Source organism: Sceloporus occidentalis, unplaced genomic scaffold (assembly GCF_023333645.1).
Source record: "Sceloporus occidentalis isolate IW3139 unplaced genomic scaffold, rSceOcc1.0.p SCAF_5, whole genome shotgun sequence".
In the NCBI taxonomy this organism is placed as follows: Eukaryota; Metazoa; Chordata; class Lepidosauria; order Squamata; family Phrynosomatidae; genus Sceloporus; species Sceloporus occidentalis.
Genome location: NW_028316985.1, coordinates 165,557,003 through 165,584,351, shown reverse-complemented (window position 1 = coordinate 165,584,351; position 27,349 = coordinate 165,557,003). Strand labels below are relative to the sequence as shown.

Here is a 27,349-nt window from a genome sequence, read left to right as displayed (position 1 = left end):
GAGGAACTTCCTGACAATAAGGGCTGTTCGACAGTGGAATGCACTCCCTCGGAGGGTGATAGAGTCTCCTTCCTTGGAGGTCTTTAAACAGAGGCTGGATGGCCATCTGTTGGGGATGCTTTGATTTGGATTTCCTGCATGGCAAGGGATTGGACTGGATAGCCCTAGTGGTCTCTTCCAACTCTACAATTCTATGATTCTATGATATTATGACATTTGTAGTCATAGTAGCCTCTTTGAAGGGAACCTCTGGTCTAAATCCTATTGTTAGTCTCAACTCGAATAAATCTTTTGAATCAATGGAATTCATTTATGGGTTGACTCAGCATTCAACAACAGATCCATTAGGTCTACTTGAGTTGGGACTAATTAATAAGATTCAGGCATATATTAACCAAATAGCAGGTAAGTAGACACAAAGTCATTTCCCCAACAATCACTATCCCCCTTTATGTAGGAACTAATAACTTTGTTTCAAAATTTGCATTCTTATCACTATAGACCTCATGGCCTTTTCTGTTTCTTCACCATACCTTAGTTGTTGTTTTTTTGGTACCATCTAGTTTGATTTTCATCTAAAAACCATGCCAAAAGACCCCAAAATGCATAAAAACATTGAGAAATGCCTTCCTATGCCATCTAATCATATTGGATTCCACATGAAAAAATACTTGTTTGGGGCCATACGTCAGCCAAAATGGTGACAAGAAGTTGCATCCTTTCCAGTTGCCATTTTCACGAGTATAGGGCTGCAAATTGATGTATTGGGGAGTGCTGACAGAGAGGGGTGGTCTATAGGGATTTGAAGAGGAGGATACCTCAGCTCTCAGCTTTATTTTCATTTTATTCTGCTTTATGTGAGAGATTGAATGAATGAAATGAGGAAATTTAGTTTTGGCTATGACACTGTACCAGCTTTAATATGGGAATCAGAGACATGCATGACTTATTAACTGGGAAATGATGTAATATGTTTTATTTATAGACCGCTATTCCGCGATGATCATAGCGGTGTACAGTAAAATCGTTAATACAATAAAAATACAGTTAAAGGAGGGAGAAGTCTCATCCTTCAGGCAGTCCAAGATGTTGCTGGTCTGCCTGCTGGCTCCCTCTGAGGCCGAGATGACAGTTGAGGAGGGAGGGGCCTCTTCCTTCAGGCAGTCCAAGATGTTGCTGGGTCTGCCTGATGGCTCCCTCTGAGAGTAAAGAGTCCATGAACTACCTTAGGTTTAGGGAAGAAGGAAAAGCAAAGACTGACAAAAAATAGCATAGATTAAATTACCTGGGATATAAAATAAAAATTGGAAGGCAGCATAATGTTGACTTCTCAGATCAAGAATGAAAGCTAACTGTATCAAAAGTACAACACCTAAATGAAAAGGCAGTACTGCAAAGAACTCCTGACAAGACAAATGGCAAGAAAGTAAACAATATATCCAATAAAGCAAAGACAGATGAGGAATGCAACAGAGCCAGCAATCAATGCTGAATGATTGACGAAAGAGATTGTGCAATGCCTGGAGGAAGTAAAAAAAGGCCAACATGCAAGTTGGAAAATGGAAAAACAATATGATCTCTGGAATCCTTTGGGGAAATAAACTACATAGGCAGATGTGAAAGGAATTGATCTGTTGGGACTTGGGAGTGATGAAGAATACCCATTAATGGTACACTAATCAAGGTGATAGAGATTTATGAGACCTAATTCTGATAAACAATATAACAATAATCTGATTCATAGTTTTGCATTGCAATAGAATTCTGTAATGAAGCTGGATGCTGTTCAAGCCAAAACAAAACAAAACCATACCAAAAAAAACCTCTCAACTGAGTTGTTGGCCACACACTGTTGTAGTCATTAATTCATTAAGCTTTCTAACAGTATTTTTGCTTCTTAGCCAAATATACAATTGCAATGTTTGCTTAAAAACAAAAGAATTCAGAGCTGAGATTATATACCCTCCATGATGTCAAAGATGAAAAAAGGACATGTGTAGCCAACAACGACAGAGTGTGGCCAAACTGGCAAAATTCATTAATGAAAAAGAACATGCAAGTTAGGAAAGACTGATGCGGTTTGCTTTTGTCTGAGTCTACTTGAAAGGACTAGACCCTTTTCTTCCCCCAGCTGAGATGAGTGCAAACTACTTTTGTACTTTGAACCAGGGACGTAGCCAGGATTTTGGGAAGGGGGGGTCCAGACTAAGTGCCACCATTATAATGGGGCTTGGGTGTGGCGGCGCAGCAGCACACACCATTCATTTTATCTAAAGGAAGGGGGAGGTCCGGACCCCAAGAACCCCCCCCCCTTGGCTACGTCCTTGTTTGAACTCAATTTGCATCCATTGAAGTTAACTGATGGTGAAAAGTGACAGTGGGAGGAATAGAAAGAAACTAGAACTTCTTAAAAATCAACTGAAAAACATGGAATGATAGAGGGTTAATCTGGACTGTACCTGCCAAAGTGAGACATTTGAGGGTATGAGATTATGCATGTTGGTTTGCTAAAGTGTAAATTGAAAATTAAGCAGTCTTGAAATATCTGAAGATACATCTGTACAGGTTTTGAAGTAACGGAATTATGAGGGAATATAGTGTTTTCTAGTGCTAGAAAAATGTTCTTAACTTAGGCTTTGAAGTTAGGATGTTAAGCAAGATAGACATTTGGGGTATGATCCAGAATGCTTGTGGTATGGCATTTCTCATTATCTAGCCTAGCACCTTTTCTAGGACAGCACTATACATATAAATAATAATAATAATAATAATAATAATAATAATAGGATTTATTTATATGCCACCCAATCACCAGGAATCCAGGTGGCTTACAACAGAGGGGATCATATTCCCAGGCATTGCATAATTGTCGCTTACCATCTGATGTTCTTTTAGTGAATGTTTATCAAACCATTTCCTGTATTGCTATGTATTGTATTTGTATTATCCTACTTGAGAGTATATATTTTCCCTGGATGAAGATTAACCTTCCATTTTGAAGCCAAGCCCTCCCTCCAGTCCATCTGCCTTGGTCCAGGCCTTGGAGGTAGAGAGGAACTGCTGGACCTCTTACCCTCTCCCTCCACCACTCCCTTCTCCTTCTGTGTCATGTCTTTTTAGATTGTAAGCCCGAGGGCAGGGAACCGTCTAACTCAAAAGATTGCATGTACAGCGCTGTGTAAATTTACAGCGCTTCATAAATAAAGGTTAATAATAATAATAATAATAATAATAATAATAATAATAATAGACGGTTCCCTGCCCTCAGGCTTACAATCTAAAATCTATCTAGAGTTGTACTTCCACATTGCTAGGTTTGTTTCTTCTGTATTAGATCTGAGGCATTTTTTCAAATGATTATTTTCTTAGAAAAGTACTCTGAGAATTTTCTTTATGAAACGTTCTAGAAATAAGATCATTTCAAGACTTTCCACTGAAGTTTCTCTATGACTATTTTTGTGTAGTTGGTAATCACCATTCCCTACATTGTGATTTGGAATAGTGCTATGAAAAGATTTCCATCTCTACATCCATTCAGAATCAATTCAGTATTCCCACTATGTTTACTGCGATTGAATCTCACTATGCCATTTTAAACCTTTTGCCATTTGCATTTACCACCGTGTCAATTTAAAGTGGAGGTGCCTCCATTTCTGGAAACGATGTAGTGCGATTCCAATTGATTCAGTAGTGTGGTCACACTACCGAAGATGCAGATCATTGCAGCTCTTTAAAAAAGAACCACTAAGGGGGCTGGTGCCAAATACACCAGTTTAAGTGAGCTTTTCGGCTGCTACCCCCCCAAAAAACTGCAACAAGTTCAGTCAGATCAAGTGTGAACTTCATGGAAATAAACTGGTTCCACACCAATTTATTTCCATAGTGTGAATGGGGCCTAGGTCTAAACATGGGCCTGGTTTGTCCCCCCTGTGTCCCTCCTAGGTCATCTGTGGAGCAATTTAAGTTTCCTAAGGCTTCAGCCTTTGTGAGGAAATAAAAATATTTAAATATCAAAATATCAAAGCCAAGCCTGTTAGAGTTTAGCTTTAAAAATTAGCAGCGTAGCAGAAATGTGCTCTTGTCTAACTATGCTTTCCTAAGAACTGACTCCAAAAACAAGAAAACATATAGTTTGTAGTTTAAAATAAAAGTTTATTAATGGCTTAATCTATATTTACTATTGTCCTGGTTCACCAAAGCACTCACCCCAGCTGATAATGCAGGCAGATGTAATGAATTACAAACAGCTCAAAAATGTCCTTGCCTATGAAAGTCAGTTGAGAGGAAGGCATTGGTCAAGCAGTCTGAGTCAAGGGAGGCATCAGGAATCGTGGTCAACATGGTCTAAAGGTCAAAGAAGCCTGGATGTCTGAAGTAGGAAGGCAGAAGTCTAGAAACAGATAACAGGAATGCTGGCCTAGAAACAAACAAGTTGCTTCCAGCAACTCCTTAGGTAAACTCAGCTCTTAAATAGGCTAACACCAGCTGGTTCTAATCAGAGCTTGCTGCTTAGCCTGCAGCCTGGCTGAGCATTTTAGTTCTTACGTTTGTTGGATCCTTACATTCCTTGGTTGAGTCTTGCTGCAATTCCACAGGATGAGCTGGCTGAAGCTCTTCAGCAGGGAGGGCTGGCTGCTCTGCAACAGGGAGAGCTGCAGGCTGTTCCCTGTTTGGAAGACTTGCCTGGGTCCTTTCCTCAGCCTCCTCATTGGACTCTTCCTCCAGGTCCCAGTCCTGCAGCTGCTGGCCCATGACAGCTATAACCTAACCTAGTTAGTGAATAGTTCAGGTGGAAAAGAAATCTTTATGTCACCATATTTCCAAAAAAAAGTTGAGAGAGGAGGAAAACCAACAGTTCAGTTGAAAATCTTTAAAAAGAATGTCAGTTAGTCCCAAAGAGGGAGTGATCTAAGTTACATGGGCAGTTTACAGACTGCCCAAAAAGGATGGTCTGCTGCCGCCTCCGTTTCTGCCGCCGGGAAGCCTCAGCCTCCAAATGGGGAGGCTTCCCGGCGGCGGAAAAAGAAGCCGCAAAAAGCGGCTTCTTTTTGCGTCGCAGTTGCAACGCACGAGTGCGCAAATGACACACTCGTGACATTGCAAGTGCAGGGGGACGTGTGGACACTAAGTGTCTGGCACGTCAAAATGGCAGCGCCCATGTGTATAGGGCGCCACCATTTTGTATGTACTAGGTACATACTAGGGTTAGGGCATCCGGAAAGGACGTCCTTTCCTAACCTTAGTACATACCTAGTATGTACTTTTTGCGCGTCTGGAACGCACCATGGTTAGTTGAATGAGAGGGAGGGAGGGAAGAATGTGCATGCAGGAAATCCCTATCAGCCACAGAGGAAGGAAAGGGGAAAATTTCTATGAACAAGTCGTGTCAAGAAACCCCGATGACAGAATTGTCTTGAGGTCACCATTAGTCAAAACTGACTTGAAGTCGAATAGCAGCAGCAACAAAAAGGAGGAGAAGGAGGCCTTACTATGGAGAAGAAAAATGATTTTCTATTGTTAAACTGAGCCCCAACTCTGACAAACTATTGAAGAATTTTTCCTCCCATTGTACCCCAACTGTAATAACACCCTGAATAAATAACTTTAGTTTAATTGACAGTTATAATTATGTGGTTATCCAAGTGTGCTGCTGCTCATGAGTGCAGCTAGACTTCCAAAGATCTATTAGGTTTTATTTAGGGCTTGTTGCTCTTCTTACAGTGTCATCATTGTTGGTTGCTTCCACACCTCTGTTATTATTTGTCTTTTCTTATCCACCTCCCTTCTGTTATACTGCTGGTGTCTAGTAGACCTTCCCAAAGGTTACAGAATGGCACTAGCATTAGAGTGACTCATATGAGAATAGAGGACAAGAGCCTCTTACCTGGCACTTTCTTGAAGATTCCTCCCTCCCTCCAACCTGCATCTAACCCTGGGTTAAAGGAACTGACAGAGCTAGAAGAATGGCATGAATTTCTGCATTTGGATTACAGTACAAAATCTGTTGGCTCTCGTGCAACTCTGAAATGCTCATCATTTATTTGTTTGTTTGTTTGTTTGTTTTTCTAAAAGGATATTCCTAGCATGCCAAGAGACAGAGCTGAAACCTTTAAAGTGTCATTGTTTCTAACAGTGTAGAAATGAGTAGTGGGGAGGAGGAGAGAAAAGTTTAGCAAGAGTTTTCAGGTAAGATGAAAGTTTATCTGTGGTTGTCACCTTGCAATCGAGATACCATTCATCTAGCTTCAACCTTCCAGTGGGGGACCAGGCTGCTGCAATATTTGATGCACTTAAGAGTAGCTTTTTTGAGTAGTGCAGATGACATTACTGGGGTGTGAGCTCGGTGGTTTAGTGGTGAAATGATAACTTGCAGGCACTCATCTTAAAAAGGGAATAATCAGTGGGCATTTTGGCCATTGTAGGCCAAAATTATAGCCTTTTATTTTAGTGCAGATGTGGACAATCCATGGGCAATATGTGGACCATGGCCATCTCCTGAGCAGACCAGGTTGGGTCCATAACTATAGGGGCCATGTTTTACCAGATCAGCTGAGTAGCAGATGGTGTAGAACACAATGGAAAGCATTCATCTTGTTTGTTTTCTTATGCACTGAAAAAATGTTCTTCCCACCCTCAGTTGATTGGTGCTGGGAAATGTGTGATGGCATCAACATGGAGAAAAGGTAGATTTAAACATCCCCTATGCTGGGATGGACAGAAAAAGTGAGCAAATACATGTGTTTGTATGTCTCTAAATGCATGTATCTCTACATATGCACATCTTAGCACATGACTCTTGGAGATAAAAATGTTGTCTATCCCTCTTTTAGTGTTTTAATTCTACTAGCTCCTCTGGGATGAGTTACAAGGTGAATAAGAACTCATATGGGCAGATGAAAAGGTTTTGAATATGACATGCATTATACCTGTAGTGTGTGTGTTTTAAATTTGAATGATGTACTTCCTGTCCTGGTGTATTCCCTGTAAAAATCCAAGACCAGCTACAATACATTTTTGACAACCCAAGTCAGGAGGAGAGCTTTAAAAAAATCCTGGGAAACTCCAGCACAGGTAGGGGTTAACCCTTATATCTGATTCCATAGTTCCCCCTGAACATCTGGATGATTGAACTGGGATCTCACCTTTGGTCCAGAGCTTCCTCTCTTCTTTCCCCCAATATATGTCCATGGGTGAAGGGAATCCCATTCACACCACACTTCAACTGAGAAAACACAAAAAGGATGAAACTATGGCGGGTTACAGACCGCCCATTTGGGGTGGCCTGCACCTGCCCCTTTCCCCGCTGTATTGGGGCCTCAGCTGCCAGACCGGCAGCCTCCGAGGCCCCGATCCGTCACTTTCCAGGCCACGGGGAAGTGGCAAAAGGCTGCTTCCCCGTGGCCTGGAAAGGGGTGTCCTTGGGGCTTCAAGCCCCAAGGACACCCCACGGCAGCGGGGAGGAGGCGAAAGGGGCCGCTTGGCCCCTTTCTCCTCTGCGCCTCTGGCACAGCCGTCTGAAGGCTACACCAGCGACGCAAACTCAAGAAGGAGCTCCGTTTCAGAGCTCCTTCTTACGCTGCATAAAGGGCGCTCTAAGCGCCCTCACTTGGCGCAAGGACGTCATGTCTGCGCTGCCTCGTTTGGAGGCGGTGCGGTTGTGACATCGTAATGGCGGTGGTCTTGTGGAATGGCCGCCGCCATTTTGTGTGCACTCTGCGTCTGCTAGGGTTGGGAGCGTCCAGAAAGGACGCTTCTTTCTATCCCTAGCACGTGCGGAGCACACACTTTTAGGCCCGTCTATAACAGGCCAAAATATATGAATGTGTGTGTGTGTGAGAGAGAGAGAGACATGTCTGGATGCAGCAAGGCTAAGTACCCAGAGTCAAATTAGTGTGATAAATCATGAGTCTTTCCTCCTAACCTGGATGAGCCAGTCATGCAGCAATAGAACATTCTGTTGTGGCAACTTGAGAAAATTTTGTTGGACTCAACAAATAGTCACATTTGATAGGCAATCAAAAATGTATCATTAACATCTGGCTAGGAGGTCCTGAGGATGGGGGAGAGCTTTCATGATGTTCTGCTTGCCATTAAGCGTTTCATCCTGTTTCTTTACTGACTATCAGTAGCAACTTGGTCAGTGAGACAGTGAATCTGTTCTGGGTTTCAGCTGGAAATTTAATGAAGCCATTGAAGGGGCAGAACCATATTCCCAAAACAGGCTCACCACTTTGCACTAGTTCTTTAATGTTTGGACTAAAATTTGGAGTATTTTCACTACCTAAGTGACATGGGAACCGCTGCCCACCATTCCTGCTGTAAATTTTATAGCAATTTATGTGTACATTGTGGATAGCGATTTGCCTCAGTCCATTTTTCATCTTCATTCTGCCCTGCTGCAGAGCTTCTAAAAGTTATTTTTGGACTTCAGATCCCAGAATCCCTCAGCAAGCATGGCTATGGTCTGTGTTACCTGCGGGACTCTGGGCATTATGATCCAAAATAGCACCTTTTTCCAAGTTGTAGTTCTGACAATGTAAATTGAATCTGCAAGATTTAAGTCCCACTGAGTTTACCCCCAAAGGGACCACTCTGCTGGAGCCAGGACCTAACACAACCACCCCTTTCTCTAACCACCACCACAGACAATTTTCCATGGGTATCAATTTCTGATCTGTGAAAACCATCTTTCTTTATATTATGCAGAATTGCATAAAAACCATTATCTCTTTCCAAAATGGCATTCAAACTACAGTAAAGCTAAACATATCACAGTCATAATAGTGAAATAACTGCAGGCTTGGGGCATTTTATCTTATTCAGACACTTCTATGGACTTCATCAGCATGATTTCTAAATGTAAATGAAAAATAAAGCTATATCTCACTGTGCTGTCCCATAACCCCAGCTCATAGTTGCTCTCTTTTTGCCATAGCTGATGCATACAGGATGTGCCCTGTGGGAGTAGCATTTTGAATAATGGTGCATAAATGCACATCCTTTTTTGTAAGATTCAAACACCTGAACTCATTAGTAGTTTCTAATGATGCTCAGACTGTGTTCTAAGCTGGAAACTAAATAGAAAAATATATGGTCCAATCCCCCGTTTTAAGGTACTCCTGTTGAGAAAGATAGTCTAACAGAAAGGAAAACCTTCTGTCTGAAGTTGCTTTCTTTGCCATGCTACTGACAAATATCTCCTGCTATACTTCACACCCAAAGAATTAATCTCAAATTGCACTTTATGTATCTCAATAATAAAATATTAGCCCACTGTCTGTTACATACATTTACTGTCACAGTGATTAATTTCATTGGATATTGTGCTGATGCTTTGAATTTTATAGCCATGGTGTTGTGGTTTGAGTGTTGCACTCTGGAGATCAGGATTTGAATCCCTGTTTGGCCATGGAAACCCACAGGGTGGCCTTGGACAAGTCATACTCCCTTAACTTCAGAGGAAGGTAATGGCAAACTCTCTCCAAACAGATCTTGCCAAGAAAACCCCATGATAGGATCGCCTTGGGATCACCATCATCTGAAGGCACACAACAGCACCTCTCTTTAACTCATATTACTCAGTACTTCATTTCAGCCAGTCTTATGCAAAACATTTGCAACAACCCCTGCATTATGGCTTTTACTTGTGTGTTGTAAAAATGAACTGGTGAAATAACTTTGAAATTCCAACTTCCCAAATAAACAAAATATTTGTCATGAACCTTCCCATGACTTCAGAAATAGGGTGAGTAGGGATATTTGATTCCAAACAAATAAAAGTAACTCTGCACTTCTATGCCTATCTGCTCAAAAGTGCATCTCACTAACATGGCTTATTAAGTGCTTACGTTTGCAGTCTTAATTGTCAGCGCATATCATTTCTGCTCACTGTATAAGATTTCATGGTTATGTAGCTGGAATTTTTTAACAGTGCTTCCTAAGTTTTCTGAAATGTTCTCTGTCTACATTTATATCCAAATTTTGACACTCTAAAATTCTGTAATATACAAACAATTACACCTTGTCTAGCAAGACAGAACAATACAATTTCTTTCAGAAGTTGCCATTGCCACCACACTCTTTGATTATTCCACATTTTTGTGGGATTGCATTGCATTTAATGGACATCTTTTTACTTGATGTACCACTTAATCATGTGGTACCCTAAAGGTGGACATCACATGACGTTAACTGCCATCCACAAATGCTCATTTCAAATATAACTTTTTAGCCTTTACATTACCATGAAACTCTGGGGGCTTAAGCATCCGATTAAAATATAGCCCCTTTCTCCATCCCTGATATATAGGATAAGACTGCATACCTTCCAACTTTCCCAGTTTGGCAGAGATAGACCCAATTAATCCTCTGTCAACCCATTTTCCAGCTGCTTTTAAAAAGTCCCAGTTACTCTTTCTTTCCTCCCATTTTCCACCTTTGTCCCTGTCCTACTTAAAATTTCTGCAAACTTGAGTTCAAAATGCAGAAATACTTTGCATTCAGTTAACTTAGCAGGAGGGAGAGGAGGGGAGGGGGTAATCTTACCCTAGAGTCAGGCAAAACCAAAGGTTTACTCTTTTATATTTATTGTTTTATGTACAGTGTTGTGCAAATCTACAGCACTATATAAATTATAATAATAATAAAGAATAATTTCTCTGTGTGTTCTTTCTCATTAACACTTCTTACCATCTTGGACACACTCTAATGATTCACTTTTATGGCAATACGTATGCATACTTATTAGGGACCCAAGCCCTTCTGGAACTCAATATAATTTCTCTGGCAGGTCCTCATGAGCACTTGTCTTTGGATTTAAAAAGTAGCTTGAAGCTAGAAGATATCAGTGTGGAAACAGAGGAGATCTTGGAAACCTCAGAAAGGACAGAAGTTTTAGTGCTACCAACAAGGATATCATGTGAGGTAAGATCTACTGATAGTTTAAAAAATTATCATCATCTATAAGTCTAAACATTTATGCCCAAAAATTGACCCCAAAATCCTAAGGTCAACTTATTTACAGGTCCATCTGATAATGTGATAGCAGCTCTTTCAAATTTCCCCATGCAATTTCTTTCTGTCCTGAGCCAAATAGATAGAGTCCTTGGTGATTGATTGATTGATTTATTGATTGATTGCTCTTTGTTTAACAGTCCCTCTCCGACCCACACACTTTGCTGCTTCGGGAGTGAAAGCTGAAACACTATTGATTGCTGCTTCCCTCTTGCTGCTCACATACATACACTGAAGCAGTCTCCAAGTTTTACACTTGACCTATCCATGGGTCATGTCAAAATCCATAATTTTGGTCCCAAAACCTGCCCTCGACTTATATATGAGGTCAACTTATAATTGAGTATATACAGTAAATTAAAGTGTCATTCTTAGACCAAGGTTGTATCTACACTGCAGAATTAATGAAGCTTGACATCACTTTAACTGCCATGGCTCAATGCTATGGAAAGCTGGGATTTGTAATTTTGTGAGATATTTAGCTTTTTCTTTCAGAAAGCTATGGTGCCACCATAAACTACAAATCCCAGGATTCCACAGAATGGAGCCATGACCATTAAAGTGGTGTCAAACTGCATTAATTCTGCAGTGTGGCAGCAGCCATAAAGTAGCATTAATTCTACTTGATTCTGCAGTTGTGCAACTGAATGCACAACTCACATCAAGACCTTGAGCTTGTCTTTTGTTCAAATGTTAATTAGTTTCTTCACTGATCAAGTGAAAAATGAGAATGAGAGGTCTTTACCTGTACTTTTGCAAAATGCTTTGCTACACTGGGGACCATCCTTATGTAACTTTTGAGAAAGCAGAACTGATTGCACAACTATTTTTACACTAACACAGTGCCCCAGCAGATACCAGCATTCTAAGATTTCTCCCTGTGAATGTTCTCTTTGTGTTCCATTTATAAAATCAATTACATGCAAATGCAAAGTAATCTAATCCCCCTTTATCAGTCCCTTTAAACACAGTGAGTCTTGGAAGTTTATCGCACAGGCCCTAAAATGGGCCTGTTGCATTACAAAATGAGTGTACGCAGGGGTGTGCACAGAACAAGATGGGGCTATGGATGACATTTTATTGCATAGTGGAATGTTGCCGCTGCCGCCAGGCTTTAGAACAGTCCTCAGAAATCGCGCCCTCTGGAACGGAGGGAGGACATGATTGGAATGCCTGGCGGCAGCGGCATCGCTCCAATGTGTAATAAAATGCCATCCCTAGCCCCATGTCATTTCATGCGCACCCCTGCACACACTTATTTTGTAATGCAATGGGCCCATTTTAGAGCCTGTGCAATAAACTTCTTGGATTTAGCAAACAGGCTGGCAGAGTGTAAGTCTTCACCTATATATTTATACCACCATGAAAGGGAGTGAAGCAAGTTCCGCCAACAGACTTCTAGCTATGGCTCTCTTCTCCCACCCAATGACTGCGCACCAGGATGTTCCCAAGTGCATTACAGCTGTTCTTGCACATCCCATGGAAAAAGATCATCCTTTGCCTCCAACATAAGTCTGCTCCTTCTTTGTACATGCTCCAGAGGCCAAACACAACTCTCTAATGAATCAGTGGCAGGAAGAATGGACACAGCATTTGTAATCTTCTACATTTGGTAATCTACCTTCTGTTGGAGGTAACAATGTTGAATGAGGAGGTACAAGTAGGGTCCCCAGATCTCAGGGCCTGGTCCCTCCTCACATGTCCTCAGGACAAGGAAAAGGATCTTAGGCTGAAAATACTGTTTTGAAAAAAATGTGTGTACAGTACATATGTTTGCTAATTTATTAAATGTTGTGTTTTTTATTTGAATGGCATATTCTTTACAAATGTGGTTGATGCTTAATGTATCTTGTTTAATGACATTCACCAGGCCTCATCTTCAACTTGCCATGTACTAAACCCTACATCTTTGGCCCTCCAGATGTTTTTGGAGTACACCTTTCCCAGTCTATCACCATTGGTTTTGCTAGCTGGGACTGATTGTGCAACAACATCTGGAAAGCCACAACTGTTCTTCCCTGTCATATGTAGATTTTGCTGTTATGAGTGCTGGCAAACACCTCAACATGACCAAGTGGTACATTGGGGGGAAAGTTTACTAGAGATGTAAATCTTCATTCACTTCATTCTCATGCACAAGAATGGGAAATTTTAAAATATGTCTTCCTGCTGGCCGAGATGACATGTGTTCATGTGCATTTTAAACTTGATTTCCTGCTTTTCAGGACTTCTTTGTTTGAAGATGTTGTTTTCGGCAACAATGTTGAAATTTGTGTAAATCCAACAAAATGAAAAAATGGGGGAAACAGGGTTTGGACAGTATATTTTTACTGAACAGTAAAGGGGGGGGGGCATTTACCAGATGAAATAAAAGTCAGAATCTTATACTTTTAATAGTTGCAGAGAAAAGAATTTTCCACAGATGTTGCACAACAACCAACACCTGCTAAAATTCCTTCTCCATGCAACAGTTAAAGATACAGGAATATTTATTTCATCTGACAACTGTATTACAAACATTCTATTTTATATAAAAAAATATTTTTAAAAAAACATGAAAAAACATTTTATTTTGTTGAAAACCCCAACATTTTTTAAAGAAGAACCCAAAACATCCCACCTCATTCGTTAGCCATTGCTGCTGTTTCCATAATGCTCTGGTGTTTTGATTTTCATGTAGGAGAGTGTCAGCAAAATGCCACAAAGGCAGGGGTTATAAATATTCTTTACATCGTTACTATTCAATCATTCCATTGTCTGCCATGCCCCCTCCAAATTCCTTCCAAAACTCTTCCTGACCCTAATGTTTTCAGCATGATCCTATGTTCTGTTCCACATGCATAGGGAAGCCGTATGTTTCTGGATGGACTGTTTATGCATATTTACGTATAATATTTATATAACCTACCATAACTAAAGAGCAAAACAGACTAACCTGATAGAGTGGCTCTGTGCCTCTCCTGGGAGTGCTGGATTGGGCCCATGCTTTACTGGCACAAAAAGGGCTGGCAAAATGCCACTCTTTCTTAAAGTGGTGAAAAGTAGTTGTTGCTGCTTTTCGCCGGTTCTTTAGCACAGAGCATCTAAATGCTGCACCAAAGAAAGGGCATGACACTGCCCACCCTTTGGCATCAGGGAGGAGTCAGGGCATCCAGCTTATGGTCATCACACCCCCACTCAACCCTGATGCCAGCTCTTTTGGCCAGTCTGTACAGCCCCTAACATTTTCTAGCTAGCAAAAATTCAAAAGTGGACATGACACAAACTTCAAATCTAAAGCACAATAAAGACAACAAGAATGCCAGAAACAGCAAATATTACAAAAAAAGAGCTGAGCAGAAGAAAAGGAGGTTAAAATGGAAAGTTCCAGGCATATGAAAAGGTCTTTGCATAGCACTGAAAAGATCACAGTGACATTTCCAGTTCAGTCTACAAAATGAAATCAGGAGTGCATCTTACTACATGGGTTGGACCAATTACATTGGCATATCCCATAGCTATCACATGGTCAGTGCAATTTCTATATATACCTATGTACTTTAAATAACAATCATGCAAAATTGTAATTTGTTAATACTTCTTCATTTATTGACATGAAAGGATAAATGGACATAATTCTTATTTTATAGAGCCCTGGAGAAATATTCATTCTCTTGAGAGATGAAGTCCCAGATGACTCAGTAGTGGTTGAGTTCATAACAGAAAAGAAATGGATCAGGACTGAGCCAGGCTTTTGGAATCAGAAGGTCAGGTGTATGAAAGCTTTAGGTAAGAGGATTAGGGCATCAAAATATTCAAATATATGATCTTTTTCTCACTTCATTTGTCTTGTAATACAGAGTTTTACTTTCTGTCAGAAGTATGTGCTACATTTTAGATGTTCCTTATTCATGATTTTTTGTTATTGGATGCCACTATATTAATATACCATCATTCAAGTGTGAGATTTATGAGAAACTAGATTTATTGGATTTTTGGATTGATAAAATGGCAAGTGACAGTCTTTAAAATGCCATTGATTAGTCACAGGTTGCTATTCTCAATCAATTCCTGCTATAATATGTAAAGGGTTCATATTTCTCTTATTGCTGCTTCAAGTTTAGAAGAATGTTTTCTTGCTTTATACAGCTGAAACCTTTTCTGGTCATTTATTTGACAATTATTCATATTAAGTTCTGCAATCATTTTTATTCCTTTGAAGTTAATAGTCACTGTGCTCTTTTGCATGATTCACTGTTTCCTTCTTTAAAAAGGAGCCACTATGCAGCTCCCTTCATGCACCCAGAAAGAAAAAGAAGAGAGATTCAAACTACTATCAATATATGTACATGAATCTGAAAACTAAGCATCCCTATTCCTCTAAGATAATATGCAAATGTACTCAATAAAACTATCCCATTTTTAAACTGCTTTTAAAATGTCCTAGTTTCAGCTCCCACTTTCAGCTTACTTCAAATGGAATTCATAGTGCAAAACTAATTTGCACTCAATTAACCCATCAGGAAGGAGAGGAAGGCAGAGTGATGTCCTTCTCAGTACACTTAGACAAAAGCAAATTGCTGCAGCATCTCCTAGATTGTATATTCTCCCTCATTAATAACTTTTGCAATCTTCACCACACTCTGATGTTGCTTGGCCACATATGTCTTGGTTTTCATTTCTAAAATACTGGAGAGTATGTTATTGTCTTTTATTGCTTTCTCTGTTCTCTGAGAAATGTATACCTGGTGAGATCATAGAATCATAGAATCGTAGAGTTGGAAGAGACCACTAGGGCCATCCAGTCTAACCCCCTGCCATGCAGGAAATCCAAATCAAAGCATCCCCAACAGATGGCCATCCAGCCTCTGCTTAAAGACCTCCAAGGAAGGAGACTCTATCACCCTCCGAGGGAATGTGTTCCACTGTCGAGCAGCCCTTAGGAAGTTCCTCCTAATGTTGAGGTGGAATCTCTTTTCCTGTAGCTTGCATCCATTGTTCTGGGTTCTGTTCTCTGGAGCAGCAGAAAATAAGCTTGCTCCCTCCTCAACATGACATCCCTGTTGATCAGTTTAGATCAGTTTAGATTCTGCATACCCTTCCCCATTACACTTTCAGCAAGACTGTCAAGACCATGTCATTACTCGTTCCCATTTTTTCTGGCTAATTTTTGTAGCATCATGTTCAACAAAAGGACCCAATGATGCATAAAGTTTTGGTTGTTGTTTTTTAGTTGTCCTAATAAAGGTATTACCACAATATGGATTTTAACATTTCTGGTCAAGAAGGTCTCCCTAACTAATTTATGTGCATTGTTGTTTAATAACTCAGTGGTGCCTAATTGCTAGGAATCACTCATCTTGAACAAGGCGCCCATTCTTAATGATAGTGCTCTACTCCATATTGTGTACTATGCAACTTAGAATTTGTATATTGATGAGGCACCAGAGCTCTCTGGTGGAGATTTCTAACACTCAGACCACTATACCATACTGCTCTGCTATTAAAAGGCTAATGCTCTGCTATTAAAAGGCTGAAATTGATTATTAGTTCCCAGTACCTTTTTTTAGTTCCCAACTCTGTACCCTAAAGTTCAAATCATAGTTTGGAAGGGATAGTTTCCTGGGGCCTCTGCCTTGCCTGTTTATTAAAATGGTTGAGAGATCCACTATTGTTATCATATTTCCCAATACCTTTTCTTCCACCACTACCACCTCCTCCAGCTGCTGCACCTGCTCTGGCCTTTTGTGAATCACTAGCATCCCACTTCTTTGTCTTTTTGTCTTTTTTTACTGCAGTTCCAGAGTGCCCTTCCAATTAGCACTCTTTTACTCTCTGCCTTTCAGGATTTGTTGTAGCTTCTGCCTGATTCCTCTGAGGCATGTTGCAAGCCCCACTTGGGCATTCCCTGAATAAAACAGGGTTCATAGACACATGGAAAACAACATTCCACATCTATTCTTTTTAGACTGTAGTACAATGAACATGCAGTTTTCAGAGACAGAGCCTGCTGTGCCACTACTGCCTCCTAGTGTGCCCATGGATTGTACATACATATGATGTATTACAAGGGCTTATCTCATCACTGACACTGACTTTATGTGACAACCACCAGTGTTGGTCTCAGATCTCTTTAGGTGATTGCTCCCCCTCAGTACTTCCATGGTATTTTATTTTTACAGTGTCTTGTAAACTGAAATTATTCAGATGATTTAATTTTTTTTAAAGAAAATTGCTGTGATTTTTCTTTTTCTCACTCAACCCCATCCCAAAGAGGCAGGCTACTTGGAAAATTTTTATCTTTATTTTATAAAACATATTTCCCTTCAAAGAAAAGTGATGGGGGACTTGGCCAGGAAGCAGGGGGTTCACTAGCAACTGTATCATCTTTTCTTTAAAGGTTGAGGAATTTAGCTACAATTTAGCTACAAAAAGAAGTTTGGTAATTTCAGGATTATTTCCACTAGTGATCAGTACTAGCTGAGGAGAACTCCATCTTTGAGTGAACTGAGAAGGTGTACATTCAGAAATATGCAAGAGTGCAACCCAGTACATGATGATAATTCAGACAGACACATCATTCAAAAATAACTGAAACTGAGGTATGGAAATTGGATAGTGGAGCTTGAGAAGTATAAAGAGGGTAATATTTACCTGTCCAAAGAAGAGACAGAAAAAGCAGGAAGTGGCTTAGAATGAGGTCTAAGAGCAACACAGATCATACATGGAGCAGAGACTGGGGGCCGACTGTATGTGTACTCTGCATGCAGAGGCTAGGTTTTGGGACTAATATTTATATATGGGATACTAGCATAAAGGGGTAAGCTAGCTTGCAAATTAGCAAAGACCGGCTGTTCATCCCAGGTAGCGACAGTGGGATTCCAGACAGGTTGATGGCTTTAACTTTGGAATAACAACAAAAAAAAATAGTGATTAGATTAAAACAACCACAGAGTGAAGGTATAGGGAATTTGGTTGGGAACATGAAAAAGGAGTATGCTTTTGGTACAATGAGACTGTCTTTGTCTTTTGGTGCAAGAGGATATGCAGAGAGACTGGGGGAGGAAGGAGTGATCAGCACCTCCTTTTAGCCTTTGTTTTGGTATTACCTGGGTCCTCCTGCATATCTTTGCGTTTCCATGTCCTTCCTGTGGAAAATTCATATGGTGTTCCAAACGTGTTTGTGACCTCTTAAGAACATGTCCAGCTCCAGATATGAAAATATGAAAATATGGCAACCCCAAATATAACGTGGGGTATGCAGAGTGTATTTACATGTGAGAGCCACCTTTTCTATACAATGATATGCACCCTAAAATACTAAATTTGTAGTATGTAATGATGGTGTAAAATGGTATAAAGGTCACAAAAACAGTTCACATTACTGCTTGTGTCAGCAAGAGAACATTTTAGGATTAAGTAACTATCCTACTGCTGCTGTTGATTATGAAGTTCACCCTTAAAATATTGTTGGAGAATTTCTTCTCATTCTGGATGAAATATTTCATGAAATATTCCATCACTTCAGTATGATTTCCTCACCAATATGATTTCTCTAGTATAATTTCTTCACCAATAGAGCAAGCGCCCTCCACACAACACATTATAGCATGATGATCCCATTTTAACGGCCACAAATGCATCCTATAGAATCCTGTGCTTTGTACTTTGGTGAGGCACTAGAGCACTCTGATTCCAATTCTAAATATCCTTCCTTAAACGAGAAATCCCAGGAATCCATTGGATGGAACTCTGGCATTTAAAGTAGAATTATAATGCTATAATTGTCTAGTGGGACAAGGGCCCAAGTGGAGAGTTTTGCAGGACTATTTTTATATAGTTCTGGAATGGGCTCTACCCATTTCCCAGATAAATACTTAGCAGTGTCCACACATGACATGATTCCATCACAAGATTCCACTTGCTATGTGCATTGTAGAGAGTGGCCCTGCTTTTACACTACACCCTACAGGAGGAATTGTGGCAAGGATCATGTTTCTGACTGTCACACTGGAGTTTGCTGGAGCGATGGGGCTTGAAATGTCAGTTTGTAGCTCAATCAACAGGAGAACAGACCTCCATTGCTTACAGCAGCTGCTGCCTGGTAAGACAGATTTGGCAGTCAGACCAAGAAACACTATTTAGGTGACTAGTGCCAGCCTGTGGGCGGAACCATGGCACAGCATCTGCACACTGGATGCTGTGACTCCACCCCCATTGTGTCATGATGCCATGTGTCCTTCTAGACAGCACACAGCATCATGGTGTGGCCCTGGCACTGCATTTAGATGATGCAGCGTCGAAAGGGCATCACAAAGTTGTACCACCACTGCTACGACACCCTTTAGAGGGCGCAAAAAGGAGATGCTTTTTACAGCTCTTTTTTGCTCTCTCTGGAGGCTGGATCGGTGCCGCGGCATGCAGTTGCTGTGGCACCAGTCCGGTCACTAAGGGTGGCTGGATGTCGCCCATCTGTACAGCCCCTGTCGTTGATTTAGAATCTCAGCCAACATCTCCTGCATGATGCCTGTGGAAAGGTAGTACTAGGCGCTGCCTATCTGGAAGCATACTAGGCCTGGTTGGACATTAAGAGCAAAATTTCACATTTTTCATTTCAACAAAAGATAAAAATTTTAATGAAAATTGTCTGTAAATGGAAAAACCTTACCCAAATATGTGGAAGAACAGAGGGCCATACTTTACATTATGGAAAATTACTATTCTCTGCAATGTATCCATTTTTCCTTAAGATACAGGTCTCAGCAAAAAGTCTCACAAATTAAGTCATCATTTACCTTCTGTTGACTAATCACAACCCAAAACACCCCAAATGCAAGATGCATAGGTGAGGAGACTTGTATGCAGTGACAAACAGAGGTCTTTCATTGTTTGAGGGAACACACCTTCTAAAAACCTGCTAATCACACTGTCCAGTTTGATTTATTTAACTCTTATGAATGTGTGAAAGCAATATTGTTACAAATGCCCAGAATTTTTTGCTTCTGGCAGTGATGTTTTTTGCGTGGAGAAGGAGATAAGATAAGTTGGAATTAAGAAATCTATTAATCCTACATCAGAGTTTTGGCTCCCATGTTGAAAAAGAGGGGGAAATTGGCTACGAAAGACAAGAAGCACATGAGCCAATCAGTACATTAGTAAATGAAGACTTTATGGTATGATAATAATGTAGACAAAAGAGTAATGAAATTTATTTTGAATATATCTTTCTGACATTTGACAGTAGAAAAGTAGTATACTGCACATACAAGAATGGCTAAGAATTTTAAAAGCCTGTATAGACAGAACTAATCCAGACTGATGCTTTTGGGAAATTTGCAATTTGATTACTGAGATACCAATGCTTCCTCCTTTTACCAACCTAGAAGTATACAATATTGAGATATATTAGTGAATAAGCCAAAAGAATCAATCATTTTCAAGAAGTCTGGTGGCATCGCTCTGAAATAATGTTTTCAAAAATACATTTTCACTTTAAAATCTACATGTTGACTGATTCACACTTTTGACTTGCACCCATATTTGACCAAATGTAAAAAGGTGACTTGATTTTGCACTTTTTACTAAGATAATAAAAATATGTGATTATCAACAAGTTATGGGAATGATTTTTTAGATAAAACTATCTATAGCAGATAGATAAGGACAGCTAAAAGTTAAGTTGTTGGATATGCATTCAGCACACTAACCACAAAAGGAGAGGTTTTTAAAAAACTTAAGTTCTTTTCTCTTTTCATATCAGTAGGTAGATAAAGCCAAGGGCCATGATAATTAAATGTTTTCTGAATGCAAATTGTACATAATACTTTCGATGAATGGTAAAATTCTTTCTTCTCCTTCATAACTTTTTTATTTTCTGTTTCATCAGATTTTCCTGCCGGCATTGTAAATGTAAATGTCTACTGCGAGGGAGTCATTACAGCTACAACTCAGATTGAATACTACACAACAGTTGGAGAGATTGAATCCGTGCTTCAGAAAGTGGCTGATCCAATAGCCTTTGCTTGTCAGGTAAACTGATCTTTGCATTAAGTTAATAAAATAGAGGAGGTGGACAGATGTGCCACTATGAAATAAAGAATGCACATTTTGATCCAAATGCTATATTTTATTTAATCATTTAAGAATATTTCTATGTAGTTTCTCATTTAATAAAATCCCAAAGTAGTTTACAGCAATTAAAACAACAAATGTCAATGTGATTTTTAAAAAAAAATAAAACACAGAAATACTTTGTTAAAATAATCAGGGCTGACATAGTAAGAGGGAGAATAGAATCAGTTTCATGTATTGGTTTGAAAATTGGACTATGACTCTGGAGACTAGGGTTCGAATCACCACTCAGCCAAGGAAATCCACTGGGTGACCTTGGGGAAGTCACACTCTCTCACCTTCAGAGGAAAGCAAAGGCAAACCCCACTGAAAAAATCTCATCAAGAACACTCTGTGATAGGTTTGCCTTAGAGTCACAACAACAGCTATGTTCCACATTGCAGGAGAAACAACAAAAAATGTTATGGTGCCAGAAAATCTAACAGGTTTTTATTTGGTTTGTGGGCTGGGGTCTGCAAAAGCTTAAATCAAATATAATTTATTTATATATAAAAGCTGCCACAAGACTGTATATTGTTAATTCCAACAAAACAAACAAACCAACAAAGTGTCTCTGAAAATGAATACATTTTCACTTGACAATGGAAACACCTGCTGGGGTTTTCTCTGATGATGCGAAGATTAATCCACAGAGTAGGGACCCCTATAGAAAAGGTCCGGCTCTGCACAACAATCATTGGACCTGTTTAGGCTACAGTACATTTCATAATGCTTGTATCTCAAAGTAAATAGACTAGGGTGGTCTAGCTGGGGAAAATGAATGATGAAAGGAGGAGGAGAAATGGATCAAAAGGGAGTCACAGAGATGTGGAGCATGGATGATTGGACACAGTCTTAAACCAGGTGAGACTATTGCTCTACTTACATCATTAACGCTTACCTGACTGGCAGCAACTCTGCCAGTTTTCAGGCCTGAAATCTGTCCCAGTTGTATGTGGAGTTGTCAGAAATTGAACCTCAGTGCTTTGGGACACAAAGCATTTGCTTAACCACTGAACTAAATCCCTTTCACTGGAGGCAACTGTTAACAGACTTAGGTGTAAAGAGAGGAAAAGTGCTTTGATCTCAAAAATCTCTGCATGGGTTCTTGCAATTCAGGCTTGTTATCACTTCTCTTTTCAGAGAGGCTCCTCATCTTTAATATCTATATGATGGGAAGACCCTACATGCACGGAAAATGCATGTGTCTATTGAATTTGGCGAGTTTAAATGGGAAATAATTTTGCTCCAGATCATTTTTTGAAGAATTTCTTCCGAAATCCACACATTTCCTTCTGATGAGCACTAAAAGGACCCTAAGTTTATAAAGTTTTGAATGCAGGAAAAAGCAAAATAGTGATATCTGCCATTCCCTACAGGTTTAATAAAGGTGCAGTACAGACCGCTGAAAAATGGCAGCCTGCCGGCACCTGTTTTTCCCCTGGAGGGAAGCCGCAGCCACCAACCACACAGCTTCCCTCTGGTGGAAAAAGAACCTGAAAAAGTGGGTTCTTTTAAAGCCGCAGGGGCAGCATAATAAGTACACCACTGGTGCAAGCGCCACATGGTAACATGCAGATGCCGGGCAGCACTTACATAACAATGGCACTGCTCATGTATACAGGGTGCTGTCATTATTACACCGCTGCTGCCACATATTAGGGTTGTGGGCCATGCGGTTGCTCCACCCCCGTGCAAGCCTAGTATGTAGCCAGGCTGGCACAAAGTGCCGGTCTGGACCGCACCAAAATTATTAGGTCTTTTCCAGGAAGTGAATATGATAATGGAGCCATGTTGTTTATAGAAATATCAGCAGCCAGTTTCAGTCTTCAAAAATCCCCAAATAAAGTCAACAATCAAATGGCATTATCTATCAAATTAATTAAGTATGGTGAAAGGGATTCAATTTACAGTAAATGTGGTGTGTGTGTGTGCGCGCGCGCATGTGTTTGTGATTTAGGCAGCTGTTTGACCTTTCAAGAGGTTTGAATATTGCTGTGCACATGTCTTATTCTATATATCTCAGGACTGTAAACATAAAAACAAGAGGACATGGCCTCTGCAGTTCAAAGGCTGCCTCTGCCAATGTCACATAATGGGAAAAGAAAATCTATTGTAGGAGAGGAAAGGACCTGAAATATCATTTGTCCCACAGACGCTGGTCTGAGTGCACTTGACATGTCTACATCATAATTGCAAAGCAAGACCAAAAATAATAGCTGTGTTTGTAATTCAGGCAGTCTCATTTTCCTGTGACAAATCTACCATGTCTGCCGCCCAAGGCATTACGCTCATAACAAAAGGATTAATAAAAAATGATGCATTACATTATTAGCACTTGGTTAAGGGCTGTAGTAAATTCCTTTCAAACACACATTTTTAGGACACCATTGTTCTCTTGAAAGTACATGGGTATAAAGTGAAAACAAGATGGAACTTTCAGAGTTCACTCATCTCTTAAAATCTTTATTGCATTTTTTTATTTAAAAAAAAATCTATTAAGGACAGAAGATGAGCTTTCTTTTAATTTGAGAAGAATGCTGAAGTTTTAAAGAGAGGCAGAAGTGATACCATCAAATTTGTTGCAAACTCCCAGAAGCCTCCAGAGAGCATGGCCAATATATAAAAGATATTCACTAATGACATAGAGATTCTGAGTGATGTAATTGTTTGAGAGTTGGAGTAGGACTCTGGGGTATCGGTGCCCATTCACACTACAGACTTATAGTGCTATTGTTCCACTTCAACTGCTGTAGTTCCATCCTATGGGATCTTGGGGTTTGTAGTTTGGTGAGGCACTAGCGGGCTTTGGCTGAGATTTATAAATGCCGCTCCCTAAACTGCCAATCGCAAGATTCCATGGGATGGAACTATAGCAGTTAAAGTGGGTTCAAATCTCCTCTTGACCAAGGGAAACTACTGGGAAACCTTGGGCAAATCACACATTATTAACTCAGAAGAAGACAGTGACAAACCCCCGTTGAACAAATCTTACCAGGCAAACCCCATGATAGGGTCACCATAAGTCATAAATGGCTTGAAGACACACAATACCAGTGGCCTTTCCAAATAGAAATTACTTGACCTACCAACATCAGAGGTTAGAAACATAATTTTTTTTTGATCAGAATTGCCCAGACTTCCTAGCCACAAATTGTCGATTTTATAGCCAAAAACTAGTTTTTCTGACTAGAATATAAGTTTGTGGAGAGCCCATAGATCACTAGTACGTATGCTTCCATGTAGAAAGTCCTGGATTCAGTCTTATGTATCCCCATTTCATTAATACTAGTTAAAGACTTTTCCCTATGACACTCGCAGCAGGCTAGTTGAACTAGTAATCTGACCTGGCAGCTTCCTATGTCCCAATTAAAAATGTTTAGCTGCATTACAACCCAAGCATAATTTCCCCTGAAAGATTTTCTTAAGCTCAGATTTGTTCTAGGATCTCAATGTCCCTGGAAAGCAGTGGTGAGCAACAGCATGGGGAATCTACTCTGATTTTAGTACAAACTTTGAAGGAGCCATCCAAAGTACTGAAGGTATGTGTGGGATGGTAGCTTCAGCACTTTGGGAACTTCTTTCCAATTTCTGACTAATACTGGTAGTGGATTCATCACCCCAGTGACATAAATCCCCTCCTCCTAACTGCCAGAACTCCGAGTTTGTTGTGTTTCTGTCCAGTAGTATTCTAGGTAGAAGTAACCCACAGAGATATTGTTTTCAGGGCTGCGAACACCCACGATAAGGGAAGACACAGGTACGTTGGAAAATACATTACCATGGAAAAATACTATAAGGTGGGATGTTTGATAAGGAATTAAAGAAATAAGATACAGTGGACCCTTGTTATACGCTGGGATTTGGTTCCAAGATCCTCCGTGGATAACAAAATCTGTGGATGCCCAAGTCCCATTAAATAGAATGACATAGCAAAATGGTGTCCCTTATAAAAAAAATGGAAAATCAAGGTTTGATATTTGAAATTTATACTTTTTTTGAACATTTTCAAACCATGGATGCTTGAATCCTTGTTCATGTCTTTTTAGATTGTAGATTTAGATTGTCATGTCTTTTTAGATTGTAAGCCCGAGGGCAGGGAACCGTCTAATTAAAAAGATTGCATGTACAGCGCTGTGTAAATTTACAGCGCTTCATAAATAAAGGTTAATAATAAATAATAATAATAAGTATAAAAATCCGTGTATAAGAATGGCCGACTGTACTTTCAAAACCTGCATAACCTCCAACTAATCCAATTTAACAAGGACAGGCCCAATGAATCCTTTGCTGTCCCACTTTTTCAACTGCTTTAAAAGTGTCCCACTTTCAATTTCCTACTCCAGCTGTCCACCTTTGTTCTCTAACATACTTCAATTGCTGCAAAGTGTTCAAAGTGCAAAAGTAGTTTGCATTCAATTAACCTAGCAGCGGGGAGAGGAGAGGACAGAAAATTGTCCTTCCCAGTAGACTCATTCAAAAGCAAACTGCTGCAGCCTCTCCTAGCCTATGTGTTCTATCTATTTTACTAATTTTAGCCATCTGGAACACCATATGATGTTGCTTGGCTGCACATGTCCTGGATTTCATCCGTGAAATGTTGGAGGATATGCACCTGCCAACATCAATGATTTCACCTCCCCATCTGTTCCTGCCATCCACTCATTCACCTTCTCCAATTGAGCTCAAACTGTACTGCCAAAAAGAATAGTAGAAGTCAAGTGAAGGAAACTGCCTGTGGTCTCTTCACTCTTCCCATTATTTGCATACTGAAATGCCATATGGACAAGCAATAACAGAAAGGAGATTCACCAGGAAGGCTAGAAAGATTTTGGCATTGTCAGTGTCTCCCTGCTGGGGTGTGGGCCTTTGCCAACACACAGTGACACCTGACACCATGTGCCTAAAACCTGGGACACAGCCTTTGCAGAATTCAAGGCATGTAGGAGAGAATTTTGCCTCTTTAATTTGGAACATATGGTCTTGTGTTGTGGTTTTCACTGTACTACTAAATGAAGGTAATTTGGACTAGAGTTAAGGGTGGCTGGTTTCAGCAGTTATGTGACCAGTCTATGTGCATTCATTAATATGGATCTCCATACACTGTGCAGAAGAGAAAGCTCATGCTTCTGGGCTAGAAAAAATAGCCTTCTGGGCAAGGTAGAAGAACCAAATTTTCATGCCAGAGTAAGCCTTAGTAGATTTTCAGCAGCCTAAAGGCTTTTAGATATTTTGAAATTTGAAAGGGGAAAAAAAGAAGAAAACCCTATTGTAAATCTTGGATTTGTTGTATTGGTAGGTTTTGAGTCATACTTAGTTTCCTTGTGGTGATACATGATCATCATGTTATGCTTGCTTAAAGAAAATTATATTTCCTTTACTGATGTACATAATTTATCCTCAATTTCCACTTCTGTTATATACTGTAAAGTTAAATAATGCCAAAACTGCACTAGAGAAAGCAATACAATTATTTTATCACAATCCTTTCATTTTATTTATATTCATATCAGATTTATGGCATTGTTTGTAACACATCAGTTCTAAATTGGTTCCAGTAACAGGTAAATTCCTTAGAGGTCTTTAAACAGAGGCTGGATGGCCATCTGTCGGAGATGCTTTGATTGAGATTTCCAACATGGCAGGGGATTGGACTGAATGGCCCTTGCAGTCTCTTCCAACTCTATGATTCTATAAACAATGTGCTTGGAAAATCCATGAACCTCCTCCATTCCCATTGTTATAAATAAATATTTAATTCATAAGAACTATTTTTCGCACACCACCCCTCCTCCATTGTTCAACAGTAAGTAGTGCAGCTGTTCTCCATTCCTTCAACAAGAGTTGGCATGCCTTTACTTGACACACTCCTTTACTGGATGCTCACCAGATTGGTCATGCTTCATTAACAAATGCATGTGTAAACATTTGTATATGCTTTTCCTTTCTCTATGTTCTATCTTCAAAAGGAGATGGAGCTGCACTTACTTATTTAATGCATACATACTGGGTTTTATATATACATCCTGTATGGAATCCTGTATGGGAGTTACATCTTCATAAGTGGTCTTAAATATGCAGGAATTAAAGTTGGACATATCTGTATCCAGCTGAGCTCTTGTGACATTATTACATAGCAGAGCCAGCAAAGTGATCATTGTGCAACAGGGTTGATGCATAATGGGATCAATGCACTTCATACACCAATGCACATTAGGAACTATTGCCAGTGTCCTGATCCACAATT

At 40.0% G+C, this 27,349-nt stretch overlaps 1 protein-coding gene across 1 annotated transcript in view; it reads left to right on the top strand.

Annotated features, from left to right (window-relative positions):
• Window positions 1–27,349, top strand: part of BANK1 (B cell scaffold protein with ankyrin repeats 1) — a 206,171-nt gene that overhangs the window by 27,039 nt on the left and 151,783 nt on the right. Inside the window, exons 3-5 of the mRNA XM_089527249.1 lie at window positions 10,790–10,923; window positions 14,643–14,781; window positions 20,879–21,021. Coding sequence (XP_089383375.1) covers window positions 10,790–10,923; window positions 14,643–14,781; window positions 20,879–21,021 — 416 coding nt within the window. The remainder of the gene's footprint in view (window positions 1–10,789; window positions 10,924–14,642; window positions 14,782–20,878; window positions 21,022–27,349) is intronic.